The sequence below is a fragment of the Sebastes fasciatus genome, chromosome 4 (assembly GCF_043250625.1).
Source record: "Sebastes fasciatus isolate fSebFas1 chromosome 4, fSebFas1.pri, whole genome shotgun sequence".
Lineage (NCBI taxonomy): Eukaryota > Metazoa > Chordata > Actinopteri > Perciformes > Sebastidae > Sebastes > Sebastes fasciatus.
This window is the reverse complement of record NC_133798.1, coordinates 6,389,003-6,404,446: the sequence shown is the minus strand read 5'-3', so window position 1 is coordinate 6,404,446 and position 15,444 is coordinate 6,389,003. Positions and strand designations below refer to the sequence as shown.

The following is a 15,444-nucleotide window of genomic DNA, read 5'->3' as shown; positions in this document are numbered from 1 at the left end:
GGATGCATGGATGAGAAAATTTGCCAGCAGTATCAGATTGTACAATATCAAGTCACTCTTAATGTCCTTCATGTTAATACCAAACACAATATTTTCTCTTGTGAGAGGAGCAAGTATAGTTGGATTTTGGTTGACAGCCAGTCCTGCAAATCTTCCCAGAATGCCGCAGAATATTTACAGTGGAAAAACAGATGATCAGTAGTTTCAATCTCAGTCTCACAAAAGTTGCAGTTATTGTGATCAACATTAAATCTCAGTCTTAGCGATTCATTGGATGGATAAATATTAGTCAACCGGAAGTTATAAATGCAAGGGTTCCCTCGACAAAAAAAACAATGGGATTTTTCCACTGAGTTTGGATTATTGCAGAAAATAAGCTCTGTGGCAAATAAACGTTTATCATACTTACAGGTTTTGTTCTGCAAAATAATCTCCGAAAATTAACACCACTTTAATGATTTTTTTTAAGCGTAAATGCATTATCTAGAAGTAAAAAGCTAGAAGATAAAAAAATCTGAATACTTCTCCCACCGCTGCATGTACATTATCTCTAATCCTGCTAGAGTCTGGAGGATTTATTACAGTTTACATACAGTAGGCGTTGTCTGATACCTTTTACAGAGTAAAATTTACACCAGAATTCATTCAACAATATGTCAATGTTAAGCTCTCTTGCTGATTGAAAAAATGTCGGCACCATATCAGCACTTTTTCTAGAAAATTCTCTCTTTGCAACTATTTCACACCGGTGTGCTCACCGTGTGTATTGTTCGGGACACCATGACATAAAACGGACACATTTTTGAACGACGTTTTGTGTAAAATAACCTCCTCATATATGAAAAATATCCCACGTACAGTATTTTGAAAACGTATGAATCATGAACATTTTCAAATGATAAGGATTGTTGTCACTGCTTGCATCAGTTATGGTCTACATCGCCAAGACATTTAAAAAAAAACATGTTTATTAGTAGGAGCTAGCTAGCTAGCATGCTTATTTGTTCCACATGAAACAGACGGCCTGATAAAACCGACCAAAACCAGCTTTGGTTGAGGCCTACTTATTCAAACTTGGTCAATCGATGACCACTTAAAATTCAGTGTATGTGAACAGAGTAAGTCTAATAAACTACAACAAAGGCTGTTCTTTCTTGGGAAATTGAATCATTTTAGAGTTGAACGTTGTGTTCTTCAAATGTTTTACAATACTGTTTTGCAGAGCATTCTGTCGTTCGGTCTGATTTGCACCTTTGGTAATATGCGTGCTCAAGATAATGTCAAACTGCAGCACAGAATCCTGGGAGTGTGTGAAGTTTTATATGTTTTTTTATGAGACTTGTATTACCATATGAATTTCCCCTTGCGGGATAATAAAGGTGACCTTTGACCTTTGACAACAGTCAAAAGTCAGTCCTATTTGATTAACTTACACTAGAAATTGAAAATATTGGCAATAATGGTAATTACATCAGCACATTTTGGGGGTTTGTAAAGTCCCAATGGTAAAATACATAGAAAACAACATGGGTTTAAAAAGTGTATAAATCTCATATTTTCCATGGAAACAGTCCGTCAGTCAAAGTGGGTCTTTAGTAGAAGTCCAGATGCCAAAATGTCACTGGTTGATGGTTTCTTCTCATAGAAATCGTTGACTGAAAGTAGCTGAAATTTTCCGTTTTTCAGCCATTAGAAAGTTTATTTTTGTTGTTAAATTCTGTTCATGTCAAAATGATGCACCTGGAGACCAAACCTAGCAACCGTGGAATCCTCAGGTCCATTCTAACAACATGTCCGACCTCAAAGTTCACACAAGTGCAGATCATCCACTCCTCTGCTGCTGCAGGATCAATGTTAGTTTGTGGCAATTAAATACAACTTTATGGGGAATATCCAGCATGTGAGCAGACATAACCCAAAATAATAAAGCTCTTGAAGGAACAGTGTGTGTGTCAAAATTAAAATCTCCAACTGATCTATAATTTTTTCCCCCTCCATTTAAGCAACGTGCATAGCAACATTTTTCTCCCATAATCAGGACAATGTTATTATATATGAGAGCACTATAAAAGAAGTGTTCCAGCAGCAGAAGGACCTGCAGTATCTCTCCTTCACACACTGCGGCTGAAGGAGTCGGTCACTGATAGAGCTTTATAACACCTGACAATGAACCGACGTCAAACAACTTTCTTCAATTATTAGAACGATTTTTCTTTTCATGATCTGTTATTTCCCCCATAAACTTTTATTATGGATACTATTAAAGTCAGAAAGAGAAGGAGGGTCTGTCTTTTACACCTTTTACATAATTTATTGTCATTTCCCTTCAGTCACATGTGAGGCTGATAATACACTAAATGAAATCAGCACACATAACGAGGGTTTATGGTGGTCTCTTCAAGTTTAGGCTTCTCAGCCACATTCTTCTGGATTCCTCGTCTGTAGGTCGGCGATGGAAACTGTACCGTTGATCACAACAATCCCTTTTTGTTTTGGGTGCATGTTCAACACACTGTTGTTGAAGCCACAAATGTAGCTTTGTCTGGTTGCTAGTACAGCCGCCAAACGTGCAACACGTACCAGAGCCCCGCAAGGACATATTAGAAAATGCAAATTTAACGTTAGTTAAATATCTGTTAAAAAAATAAAGCAGGATTTGCTAAATTGTAGATGAATTACTTTTCAAAAGAAGCACCGTTGGCGGTTAGCCACTATGGTTAGCCATTATGGAACTAACTAGCTTACAACTACTTCCTCAACTTCACCGGAAATTACGCCCATAATCTCTAATTTCTATAGTAACACCCCTGAGATTAAGGTGGATAGACTAAAAGTAATACCTCTCTTTGTGCAGAGTGCTATGTGTCAGCTCTTCGGCTGCATTCATTCAAAATCGGGCAGCGCGACACCTTCCTGCAGAGTTGTGTGGAGTTGTGGTCATGATTATTTGTGCTTTAGAGCGTAACCGCAGTGAAACAATTAGACAATAACGTTTTATTTCTCTGATTTACTGCTTTGTTCTCATTAACGCCGCTCCCTCTCTTCATTCACTCTCGCTCCACCATCGCTGCTCTCTCTCTCTCTCTCTCTCTCTCTCTCTCTCTCTCTCTCTCGACCACTAGCTGAGGAGGGGCCAACTTTGAATGTGGTGTGTTTACAAACACCAAATGACAGCTGTACATATTATACCTTCAACTAATGATGTAAAAATCAAAAGATTGAATAGTTCAGTAGAACTGAATAGTACACATCTTTCAGTTGTACCCCTGTATGAATCATTATATGCTATAAAATAAATAATACAAATGTAAACTATGAGAACAAGCCAACTAACTTCTAACTATCATTAAGGCCTATACAACATTCACTTGGCTGGTAGACATGCTTTAAATCATTCCACGCTATGACTCATTGAACCACGAGGTACAATCATTCCTTGTATTTCCTGATTGGATCATGTCCATGAAACTTACGGGAAACTTCAATAAAGGGCAGCATGTTGACACAGCAACCATATCTTCTGTGCGGCTGACTCACATCATTATAACAGGAATGATCCCACAGACCTTTACTCTCTAACACGGTGCAACTGTGCCATTTTGCAGTTCATATTTCAGTTTCATTCTATAAGCTTCAGACATACAAATTTAGGCTAAGAAATACTGAATCAGTTGTTTATTGCGTTAACATTTGTCAGATGTGGAAGTAGCCTATATAACTTACAAGTCAGTATTCTTTTCCAGAACGCAATATGTCTACAGGTTTTCCAAAACGGATCCTTTGACAGATTTCAAGCAGCGTTCAATGAGCTTTGGATCATAGCCATATCCTCTTGGTCTACTGGTAAATACAGTACAACAGGACATAATTTCTTTCAGACACTTCTCATTGATCAGTGAGGCTGCAGGAAAACTGCGCTGGGAAGACCGTGGTCTGATGTCAGCGGTGAGGACGATGACGGATGGAACCTGATGTAGTGGTCGTGAAAGTAGGTGATCACAGCCAGAAGAGGGCCCAGCAGCAGGCACAGCCACACTAAGCCGTTGCCATAGTTTCCCTGGAAATAGTTTGCGAGGAACACTGCAGCCAGAAGCTAGAAGGACCAGACACGCAGTGTGATTTAATAAAGGTTGTCTGCTTGCCCAGCCTATAGGGCCAAACAAGACACAGGCAAAGGCACATTCAACACTTGCCACTTACGGAGCAACAATATCATTAATTTGTATTATTTGTGTGCACCTGCTGAATGTAAGTCTGATACTCATTCTCCTTTTAACTCTTCTTTGGCCTCTTTAGCTGTTTAATGCTCCACTATGTTCACCTAACTGTGTCTGTCTGCGGCTTGCTGCTGAGCAGGTAGTGTGCAGTCGGTTTATCTTCATCTCTGAAAACAGCTGTCTGCTGACACTATGATAGCATTGAGAGTGAACTTAAACAGTAAGGCTGCAGCCGAACAGCTATGAAATAACCTGAAAGTCACTGTAAAGGCCCAGACACACCAAGCTGACATCAAAGAACTTGCGGCGATCAAGGCCGACTGTTGCGTTGCCTCACGTCGCCTTTGTCTTTGCCGACAAGTTGCACTTGGACACACCGCCAAGACTACACCCAACGGCCAGTTAGCACGTACGTTCTGCGCCTGCATGAGAGAAAATAACTCTCCACACCAGCAGGCGGCGATAATCTTTATTCATCATTCAGAAAGGGAAATAGAAAGATGATACGTACATGAAACAAAACGTGTTTGCCGACCATTTTCCCACCACTCTCACTCACCTCTTAGCTTCATTCCAGATATTTTCCAGTTGTGAAAATATTCATTTATTGGAATGATCAGATAAGTGTGTGTGTCCTCTTGACTTTACTCGTTTGCTAGCTTTCTTCACTTCCATTTCTCTTCCTGTGTAACGATTCGCTTAAACTGAACAGCCCATCAGAGTGATTTCCCTCCGACACCGGCAGACTAGAGCCGACGGTGAGGGACACACCGCAAAAACTAGTCCGACATCCGATGGACGGCTTGTTGTGTCAGGGCCTTATAGCTCTGTAAAACTGAGGGGAGTTGCAGATTCAGCTGATAATTCTTTGTAGGTTCATCACCTGTTGGATTAAGTAGCCGAGCTGAGCTGTTGAATTGAGTGTGTTTGCTTTCCTGATTCAACTGTTGAGTAAATGTAACAGTCAAGTTGGAGTCAAAGCTAGACAACAACATTGCTTGTGTGTAAGCAGAAGCCCTCGGTGCCTGCAGCCCCCCCCCCCATGTAAATAATCACCAGCTGCCACTGGTGTGATCGTCTCACCTCAAATAGCATCATGAGGAAGATCCACAGCCGACAGCTATGCAGGGGCAGAGCAATCATATACTGTGTAGAAGAGAGGACAAAAACATCACAGCAGGTTATTATTGCATTGCTAGTTTAGGCCAATAATCTCCATACAGTAAAATTCAGTTACTGAATGACCTGTAGCCTCCGACCCTCTGTTTCACTGCTGTTATCTGTTTCTATTGATATTTGTATAAGCGCAAACTAAAAATTTAATAAAAATAAATAAATGCTCTCACATAATGAAAATAATGCAATTGCATCATTCCTTACTGACATTGACTATGTTTACATGCACACTAATATTTCACTATTATTCAGAATATGACAATATTCTGAATTTGATTAGGGTCATGTTAACATAACTATATAACTGTGATGCTCCCTTATGGTAATAGATAAGGGATCATCAATGTTCCCCAGGTAATTGGTGTGAATGCTGGAAGCATTTACAACCTATTTTCTTCTCCTGCAAAAAATCTTTATTGTTATTCTTCCTTTTCTTCTGCAGCCGTGAGCAGAAACGCTTCACAAAGCCTCAAATCACAGTATGTCATCTCAAAGGTCTTTACAGGCCCACAGGTTTGCAAAGAAAAAAGGACAGTAATTTTCATAGAATTCCACTTGAATTAGATTATGCTGAGAGTTTATTATAGATTTTGCCCAAGAACACCGAAAACAAACTGCCTCCCCCAGCTGGCCATCAAGATTCTACACCAGAATACAGGTATTGATATTTAGCTTAAAAACCCAATTAATTCCAGATTTCCAATGTTGTATGTCCTCTGCTACCAACCAATTAACCACAAAAGTGATGCATGTGTTGAGTAAAATGAGCTTTATGCAATATCAGACTGTACCTCAAAAAGAGCAGCTGACATCAGGAAGACCAGTAACTCCGCTCGTGATGGGGGCACATTCTTTTCCACCAGACGGGCGTATACATGTCTTCGTACGAGTGAAGACAAAGAGCAAAGACAAATAGGAGATGAAAGCAAAAGTTTGTGGAAATTATTTGGTATTTGTGTCATCTGAGTTCAACTTGGGGCTTGTTCCAGCTCTGTCTGACTATAATACCTGTGACACCATTTCTGAAAGGGAATATTCCAATTCTTCCAGAAAGTGATCAGAGTTGTAGCGTTCCTGTAAATGAAAGATGAAATGCAATGAGCCAGTGTTGAATGTGCAGAAACACAATGTGCAGAAATTTAATGTTTTTTTGTGCAACTGACCACCAGTCTCCATAAAAATGGCGATCACCAAAGCGCAGCAGTTCTGCACAGAAATTCAGGTAGGAGTGACTCAAGAAGAAGAAGAGGAGCCAGAGGAAATGGGTTGGTACCTGATAAAGAAAATATGTTAGCAATACCATTATACCAGCTAACAGCAATTTGTGCTATCTCTATCTCTCTGTTATTGTGACATGTATGACAGTGTACAAACTTTTATCTCTAGTTATCATGCCCAGACATACTCATCATCCCCCTCCGTATCATTAACCTGACCCTTCAGATGGTTTGTTTCACAGAACCATCTGAAGTTGTCGGGAGAAGAGCGAAAACATCTTTTCCATCAGGAAAAGCCTTCAGTGCCGTTCTTTGCTCTTCTTTCAATAAAGAACTTCTCTCCAGTTCTGATATAACTGATGCTATTGCTGCATCTATAACCTCTTCAGTAGCCGCCATTCTTGTTTAGAACGAACAGTCGTCTCTCTGTGTTGCATCCATAGACTGTATATAAGGAGTGGACGTGGTCACCGTGACGTCACCCATTGGTTTGTGGACTGCCGCTTTGAAGCCTCGGGTTCTGAATTTTGTCCGTTGCCATCTTGGGTTTTTGCAACCAGAAGAAGGTGGAGCCAATTACAACCAATATATAATAATTTATTAATTTAATAAGGCATTTCTAGGCGACCAAAAAGGTTATAATTAACTTTCATGAACTGAAAACACACTGTGAAAGGGTTCTAAGACGAAAACACGGACAACACCCAGACCAGACAAAGCCGTGGTAGCGACCTGTCAATCACAAGTTAGCCCCGCCCACACTTTCTCCACAGAGAAGACGTCTGATTACATGATCCTACGCTGACATCTTACATTGGCTCAGTGCTTTATAGATCTGGGAAATCCAAACATCAAAAATCAATAGAATGTAATTATTAAAATAAATATATATCACTCACCACCAGTCCAACCAGGTGCTCCATTCTCATAGTGATGCCCATACTCTATATGAATAATAAAAAAGTGAATTCCCGAGCTGTGGAGGCTGTGTTTGTTGTAATATTCACAATATTGAGGGATTATGTTTCACTCACAGTAAAGGAGTTTTCTGACCTCTGGAATATGGGCTCAATCCACTGAGAGGAAAAGAAATGACTCATGTCACAATGCAGTAATAGCATTCAATGTACATTTACATAGTTAACACATTCAGAAACAAGACTCCACAGCCTTGCTAGCGGCTCTGCTGTACACAGCAGTGCTTTGAGCTAAATGATGACATTAGCATGCTAATGCCACATGCTCACATTGACAATGCTAACATGTTGATGTTTAGCAGGTCAATGTTAACCACGTTAACATTTGCTAATTAGCACCATAAAACAAAGTACAGCTGAGACGGTTTTGGTCATAAACCAAAGTATTGGACAAACTGGCAATCAATCCAAAAGTTGTTGAGACATTTCACTTAAAACCACAAATGTGGACCTCATGGTAGTGCTAGAGGAAAAGTCAGCGGATCACCAAAATCATTAGGATTCATCCTCAGGGGACCATGAATGTCTGTCATCAAAATGTTGTGCCAACCCATCCAATAATAAATGTTGAGATATTGATAAGTGAAACATTTTGATGAAGCCTACTAGTGGCCCTATAGAGGAAAAGTGGGATCACCAAAGTCATTAGTATTCATCTGCGAGACACCGTGAATATCTGTAGGCTACCTTGCATGGCAATCCACCTAAGACAGCGTCATTTATATAGCACATTTAAAACACAGGCAATTCAAAGAACTCTACATAGGCAAAGAAAAGCATTAGAAAACAAGAACTAAAAACTTTAAAAAGGGAAGCAATAATCTGATATTTAAATTTTGGCAACGGGTCGTGGTATAGGCCTAAGTGGAATAATCCACGACAATCTGTGGGGGCTGAGAGGAAGCAGACAGTCCTCGTCATTTGCTGTTGTTACAGCTCATTGACCCTTAATAATATAGTACAGTGTAATAAACTACACCATGGCAGGGCTAAGTCTACTTCCTACTTTACGTCAGCTTCTCTTCCACTAGCCTCTGTAACACAATGCACCAGTGTTCTCTCATAGTGGGTACAGTATCTGCTATTGTACTGGACCCATACATACATACACATTTGTCCATATTCAGAACACGATATTTGCACTTACATTCCAGACGCATCTTGTATATGATACTACACTATGACATAGCATACATACATGACATACTATGTTATGATACACTACATATTATGTTATGGTACATTGATAATATTGATACAACTATACTTTGACATATATCAGACTGTTCTATGTAAGTTCCCAGTTAGTAGGCTACACAGTAACATACTATACTATATATGTGTATAGATATGTATTATTAATATTATATTATACAATACCAACTGCTGTACCTGCTGCACAATTCCAACCATAATCTGGATAACGATCACCTAAAGGTAGAAAAAGCCACAATGAACAAGTTGCAGTGTGTTCATCCATGAGGCCTACATTATAACATTATATCTGGACGTCAAACCTGGGAAGGCCCATTACAAGTAGATCCACTGCATCAGTCAAAGGTCATGTTGAAACTGCTTTATGCAGTGCCCATAACAAATAAATAGAACCTCACTTGTTCTTTATACATATGAAGTAATGAACTATGGATCATTTACACATACAGACATTAATATGGAAATACTAAGCGACTGAATTAATCTTATACTGTTAATGTAGTCAACGTGACGAAGTAATTTTCTATCTGTATAACTCGTTCCCAACATTTTATACCAATATAGGGTTGTGAGTTACATTATTTCAAAAGTATAAACCATTTGAAAATTATGGAAGATTTAAAATGTCTAAAACAAAGAAATATGGTGAAATACAATACACATTGTTACTGTGTATGTATTTCCAATTTATACATTTACTGTCATAATTGAATGAAAAACATTTGTTAAAAGGACAATTATTTAATTTCTTTTTTTTAAATAAGTGAATGAATTGAGAGCAGCATAGACCTGACAACACTAAATACAAAAAGCACTGTCATTAGTTTTCATGGGGAGGTAGAGGGGATGTGACCCGGCAGCCATGTTGAGATCTGTTGAGGAAATAGTAAGCACCGCCAACTAGCCGGAGCAAACAATCTCATTTTACAGCTAAACAGTACACTACAAGATGTTTCTGAAAACATTTGAGGAGAGAAATAGGCATTACAGTAACAGAATATTGATTCATATTCGATCAGCGCTGCCTAGTTTGACCATTTGATCGGAGTTTGTGAGTGAGTACTAACAATAGCCATGCTCGTTGTCTACATTCATAATGATAATTTTGGGGGAGTGGCTTTGGAGGGAGGCCTGAAGCGATGGACTGTCAGTGTTGCAGACTTGGTGACTCTCTCGCTAGATTTAGTTACTCTTGCAGCTGCTGCTTCTTTAATTGTTGTTGTTGTTAATTGTTGTTAATTTTGTGACTGCTGTATTTATACATTAATATACACTACTAGTCACATTGCTGTAAAGTGTGATTTTTTATCTTATTTTGGAGATAAGATCCAAAAAAGGTCCTTATGTGTCTTTCCTTTTTGGGGGCTAATATTGTCCTTTTCCACCACCTAAAAGTGCATCGAACCCTCTGTGATATCGGTGTCACTGTTCAGCTCACCATTTCCAGCAGCCTGTGCAGTAACTTATTGATGCAGACCTTAGGAGTACATGGGAAGTCTCTCTGGTAACACAGAGTGGGGGCAAACAGGAAATAATACAGATCTGAGAAAACAGAGACAGAGTAACAGAGGGCAAAATGTATCATCACAAGTTAATGTAAAGAAATCAAGTATCATCTTATGATTGAAGAGCAATTTCACCTTTGAAAGTAAGCTGCTCATTGGGGGATTTTTGAGCGACAGAAACATTCTTGTCCTTCTCTGAAAACCCACAGATATAAAAAAATTGTTGGATTATTTTACGTTTTTGTTATGAAATGAAATCAGTTCAACTCCTGGTGTTGGAAAAAATACCTGCATCAGTTAAATGAGCCTGTCGGTACCAGCGATTAGTTTCCTGGTATGAATACAGCTTCATCCCCAGAGCGGTGTAGAACCAGAGAGAGAAGAGCGCTCCACCTGGTGGACAATAAAACAGAGACATCCCAGCAATGATACAACATCATATAGAGCACAATGAGCGAAACATTAACAAAGAATTGTGGGCTTCAAACTAAACTTCATTAGTGTTAGTGTTGCCATGATGGCAGCGTTTCCAAAGATATCAAATATTCTGTAATATAGTTTATTAATTTGCTGAAACAAGCAAAAAAAAGACTGAATTGATATCCATTAATCCATTGATAATATTAGTTTTTATTTTATGTTTTTGTCGCTGCATTATATACACAGAAAATACGAAATGATGATGATGCACATGTATATAGTTGTTACCTGTTGATATTGTATGCTCATGTACAATGACTGCAGCAGGAAATAGCAGGAGCATGCCCAGATTTGTGAGATGTAAACGATGACCGTTGGTGGGGGACAGAATACCCTGACAGAAATACATGGGATAGAAGTGCTGACCTTTTCCATAACAATTAGTTTGAGTTGACAAAATCTCTTGTTGGTGTATTTTCTAAATCAGAATATCTTTGATCAAAATGAAAGAGACCAAGAAAATGCACCAGTCTCACCTTTTCCTGAGACCTCTCAAGGAGCAAAGCTGTAATGGCAAAAATGTTGGAAGCTGAAAAGAAATAGAGATATTTTGTTAATTCACAACAAAAGGCTAAGTGTGCTGCAGCAGCCCAATCCCACCCCAGAGCTCACATCAGAGTCTGCTGAGGAGTAGCTACTACTCCATGTATGAAAAAAGCTGTATAAAACCTTTTTTTGTCTCCAGAGGGAGCTGTCGGTTGGAGCTGAAGTGAAATCTGACGTTGTGGAGTTAGAAAAAGAGGTGATCTTACCAGACCTCTGTAGCCCGCTGCTCATCTCTGCTGCAGGCTAGAGGCTCCAGCCTACATTAGCCACTACTATAATAACACATCTAGATCTCAGATCGAACTCTCGGTGGTCTAGTTCCATTGTTGTTTAATGTAGGCATTGAATTTTGACAAACAAAAGAAGAATGTGTGGAAAAAAAGACAATGTCTCTGGTTCTGCTGCATCGATTTTGTTCCTTTTTTTAAAAAAGAAACTGTCTATCGTGAGTCTGACAATGTAAGAGTGTAAATCGGTGAAGTCTCTTTTAACTAAATGTTGATCTAATGTAATTTTGGCTCACCTAATATGAGGTTGACAGATGGCCAGTTGCAGTTGTCCTCAATGAGATGCTCCAAGACCTTTTTGACATCTATCAAAAAGCCATGTCTGTTAGGAGGAAGGAGGAAAACAAAGGACAACAATCTAATACAAATTATATATATGAAAAATTATATATGGTTCGACCAAAAAAAAAAAAAAAGTTTTTTGATCGCATCTCACAGTCTTCATATGCAGAAGAATTTAGCCCTGTGAGTACTACTGTAAAACTCCAATTATGCAGTTCCATCTACTGGGAAAGATTCCAGAAAAGTCTAGTAAGTGGACCTTGGGCTGAGAATTTGTTTTATAGCTGGAAACATGCTAGTGATGACACTCATACTGCACATGCCTCAGTTAGACCCCCCTTACAAAAAATAAGTTTATTCAAGTGTGCTATTAGTATACTTCTTTTAAACTTAAATTAAGAGAGTATACTTTTAAATTACTTTTCATGTACTTATCAGAGTTACTTAACAAAATTATACTTAAGTATACTTGGCTTATACCGACAAGGATACAGAAAAGTCCAAGTATACTTGGATACTTGCCACTCCCCCCCAAGTATCTCTGATTCAGATTTTGTGTATATGCATGGGTGCATCTATGTATATACTCACTGTATGAAATTCTCCAAGAACAAGTGAGCATGAGTCAGGACCTGAAAATCAGGATGACACCAGTAAAACACCAGCAGTTAATAAGTAGATAATAAGATAAGATAAGATAATATATTGTCTATAAGATCCAAAGGAAGAGATGAGAAAACTGACCAGGAGAATGATGATCCAGTTGAGGATGCCTCTGTATCCGGTGAAACTGCTGTTGGAGCTCAGCAAAGAGTCTTGAACTCGATGACAGCTGGACAAAGAGACTTGTTTTAGTCATCATCGTGTGTGAGGCTCATTTTTCACCACTTTTTGAGTAAATGGCCCCTTTATTCACCTTTGATCAGATATTCCCCCTGTAGATAGATGGATTACCTGCAGATACATGCTGTCAGTGTTGGTGTCTATATACTGGTGTTACCAACATGTTGTTATACTTAGAGATTTAAAAACCCTCATTCCCCCCATCTCCTATTATCTTCGACTCCCGGATTCTTTTTCTGAAAAAAATAACAGCCTTATACGTTCACTGGATTTCCCCGGAGGTAGCAAAGAGAAGTGCAGGACAAAAATGTCATCAGCTTGGTAATTTGCAGTATGTCTAATAATTTGTCAAAGTAGTTACGCTAAAATCACTATCAAGTGAACAAGAACAAGTCAATACATTAGGTGTTTTGGGTGTATGCTATTTTCGAGTTAATGCATCAGTAATAGTCCAATCATATACAGTTTACACTCATAGAGGCTATTTTTCAGCATTGATTACTTTGGAGTTATACTTTAAAAAGGCACCTGTTATAACCTCGGCCTTGAAGGAGGTTATGTTTTCACCGGCGTTGGTTTGTTTGCCTGTCTGTCTGGCTGTCCTTCTGTTAGCGGGATTACTCCAAAAGTTTATGATGGATTTGAATAAACATTTTTGGAGGTGTGGAGTATAGCACAATGAACGATCCATTTGATTTTGGTGGCGATCCGGATCATGATCCGGATTCTTTTAAGGACTCCGATCAGCTTGAGCATTAAGACCTCTGGGTATAACACATGCGTAGTGTGACTGATGACGCGTTGATGACGCGTGACCCCGCCTCCTTTCTTCTTCGAGCAGAGAAATATGTGTCCGGGAGCTGCTGTCCGTCCGCGGTGAGAAAGAAAAAAGTGGTAGATGACGGGATGAGAGACAACGTAGTGTAACGTTATACAGACAGAACAAGGCTGCTGAATGAGAGAGGCATCCGCCGATACCTTACACGGAAACACACCGTGCTAATAACAAGCCGACCACCTCACGGTACCGCCAGCTGTGAGCTGTTTTTAAAGTCAGGCACCTTGGCGGAGGTCTGCGCTCTTCAAGTGCCATTCTAGTGTTTTTGTGCTTTTTCCCTTGTTTTATATAGTTTTTTTTGTGCAGGCAAAAGGTCTGCAACATTTCAAAGCCCAAATTCCACGACAAAGGGAGTTCCTCTCCCCGACAGAAACACTGCTCCTGAGATGCCTGAAACAGCTCGCTTGACGTCCCGCCTTTTCTTCCGTAACAAACCGTGTTGCTCACAGCTAGTTAGAGCGGAGCGGAAGCTGAGTCCGAAAAGTTTGATTCGGCTGACCAATCACAACAGTGGGCCAGCTGACCAATCAGAGCAGACTTGGCTTTTAGCTCAAACAGAGGGTTTCAGACAGAGGGTGAAAAGAGGTGAATAATAGGCATAGGTCCTCTTTAAGCACAATTAGCTAATAAGACTTTTTTTTACGTAGGCTCCGTAACATTTTTTTTTTTTACAGTATAGTATAGCTACTTTCACTGAAGTGAAAGATCTGGATACTTCCTCGACAATTCAAGTCTTGTATCTGCCATTGGACTTGACAGCTATGAACAAGTGATGGAGGCATATGCAGCAAAAGCCTACCAGAGCAGAGCTGCATAGGGGTGTTCTTGTTCACTGGGTGGATCAGCGGCAGAAACGGGAACACTGTCATAGAGGCTTGCACTGTCGTCTTCAGTCCAGGAAGGTGAGCAGACGGAAGAGAACCTCTTCCTCATCACAGCCATCTCTGAGATGATATCACCCTCTATATTTGAGAGAAAACTAAAATCACATCATTTTAACAAATGTTTGGTTTCTTTCCTTCTAAATCAGGTACATTTTCTTGTTCTCAAAATACCTGGTGCCATGGCAGGATATAGTCAGAATATAATAAGAAATAAGAAACATTTTACAGTCCATTTCAAACTGTAGGAATTCCCATAATTACCCTCTTAGGTTTTTTTTCAGCAAACGTTTGAATGTATATAATCATGTAAGCTACAAATCCATTTTGTAAAAGGGAAAAACAAAAAAAATGTTGTCTCAACCAAACAATATCTATTTATTTAGCCTACAGTAGACCACAGAGAGCTGGGGATTATATTTCATAACATTTCCTGTAATTTTCCATCTTGTGTGTGATGTGTCACCATTCTCATTCTTGAAACGGTGACCTATGGTGTCTAGGAATGGGAGCAGAGCAGTGGATCATTTACAATCAAGCTGCATGTTCATAAAGCCAGATAATGTGGGTTACGTCCTGTCATCCTCTCACATGGAGAAGAACTCTAGCAAATAGTTTGAGTAAATTAGCATTTTAACGTTGTCTCGCTTATCTACAGAGGTACACGTCTCATAAGACACAATTTCAGACCTCAGCTTTCCATTGGGTAAATTCGGCACGCATGTTATCCAATAATAAGCCATACATTTAATTAAAAACCACCATTTAGTGTTGGTGGGTCAGACAGTTACCTCGTCATCCTGCGTTAAAGCAGCGCATCCTCTCTGGCAGCTCTGCATCCCACAACATCCACCGCTCATCAGCCTGCTGTCACTGTCCGGATATACCGGTACGCTGTTTGACCTCTGATTCCAGCTGGGAGTGTGATACAGTCGGTGCATGGATGGATGAAGAGAGAGAGTCGGTGTCGCACTGAAGCT

At 39.5% G+C, this 15,444-nt stretch overlaps 1 protein-coding gene across 4 annotated transcripts; it reads right to left on the bottom strand.

Moving 5' to 3' along the window:
* Positions 1–2,393: 2,393 nt before the first annotated feature.
* Positions 2,394–15,420, bottom strand: LOC141765599 (diacylglycerol O-acyltransferase 1-like). 4 transcript variants are annotated; one of them, XM_074631691.1, is made up of 18 exons: positions 15,227–15,420; positions 14,383–14,545; positions 12,647–12,734; positions 12,494–12,534; positions 11,857–11,942; positions 11,264–11,316; positions 11,016–11,121; positions 10,596–10,700; positions 10,443–10,502; positions 10,241–10,344; positions 8,980–9,018; positions 7,645–7,686; positions 7,510–7,554; positions 6,557–6,666; positions 6,402–6,467; positions 6,185–6,272; positions 5,301–5,363; positions 2,394–4,093 (listed from the first exon to the last, which is right to left on the bottom strand). In XM_074631691.1, exons 2-18 carry the CDS (start codon positions 14,523–14,525, stop codon positions 3,893–3,895), a joined length of 1,440 nt encoding a protein of 479 aa, XP_074487792.1. In that variant the 5' UTR covers positions 14,526–14,545; positions 15,227–15,420; the 3' UTR covers positions 2,394–3,892. The 4 variants fall into 4 exon arrangements, with proteins under 4 accessions (XP_074487792.1, XP_074487791.1, XP_074487789.1 ...); XM_074631690.1 differs by having other exon boundaries at positions 14,383–14,562; positions 15,227–15,419; XM_074631688.1 differs by having other exon boundaries at positions 14,383–14,562; positions 15,256–15,419.
* Positions 15,421–15,444: the final 24 nt, after the last annotated feature.

Excerpts from the sequence above, each read along its gene's own strand:
- LOC141765599 (XM_074631688.1), bottom strand. Across the intron at positions 12,735-14,382 it reads CCCTATGCAGCTCTGCTCTG|CTGTCATCGAGTTCAAGACT; the intron begins GTAGGCTTTTGC and ends CTCTTTGTCCAG. Across the intron at positions 6,468-6,556 it reads CATTTTTATGGAGACTGGTG|GAACGCTACAACTCTGATCA; the intron begins GTCAGTTGCACA and ends TTTCATTTACAG.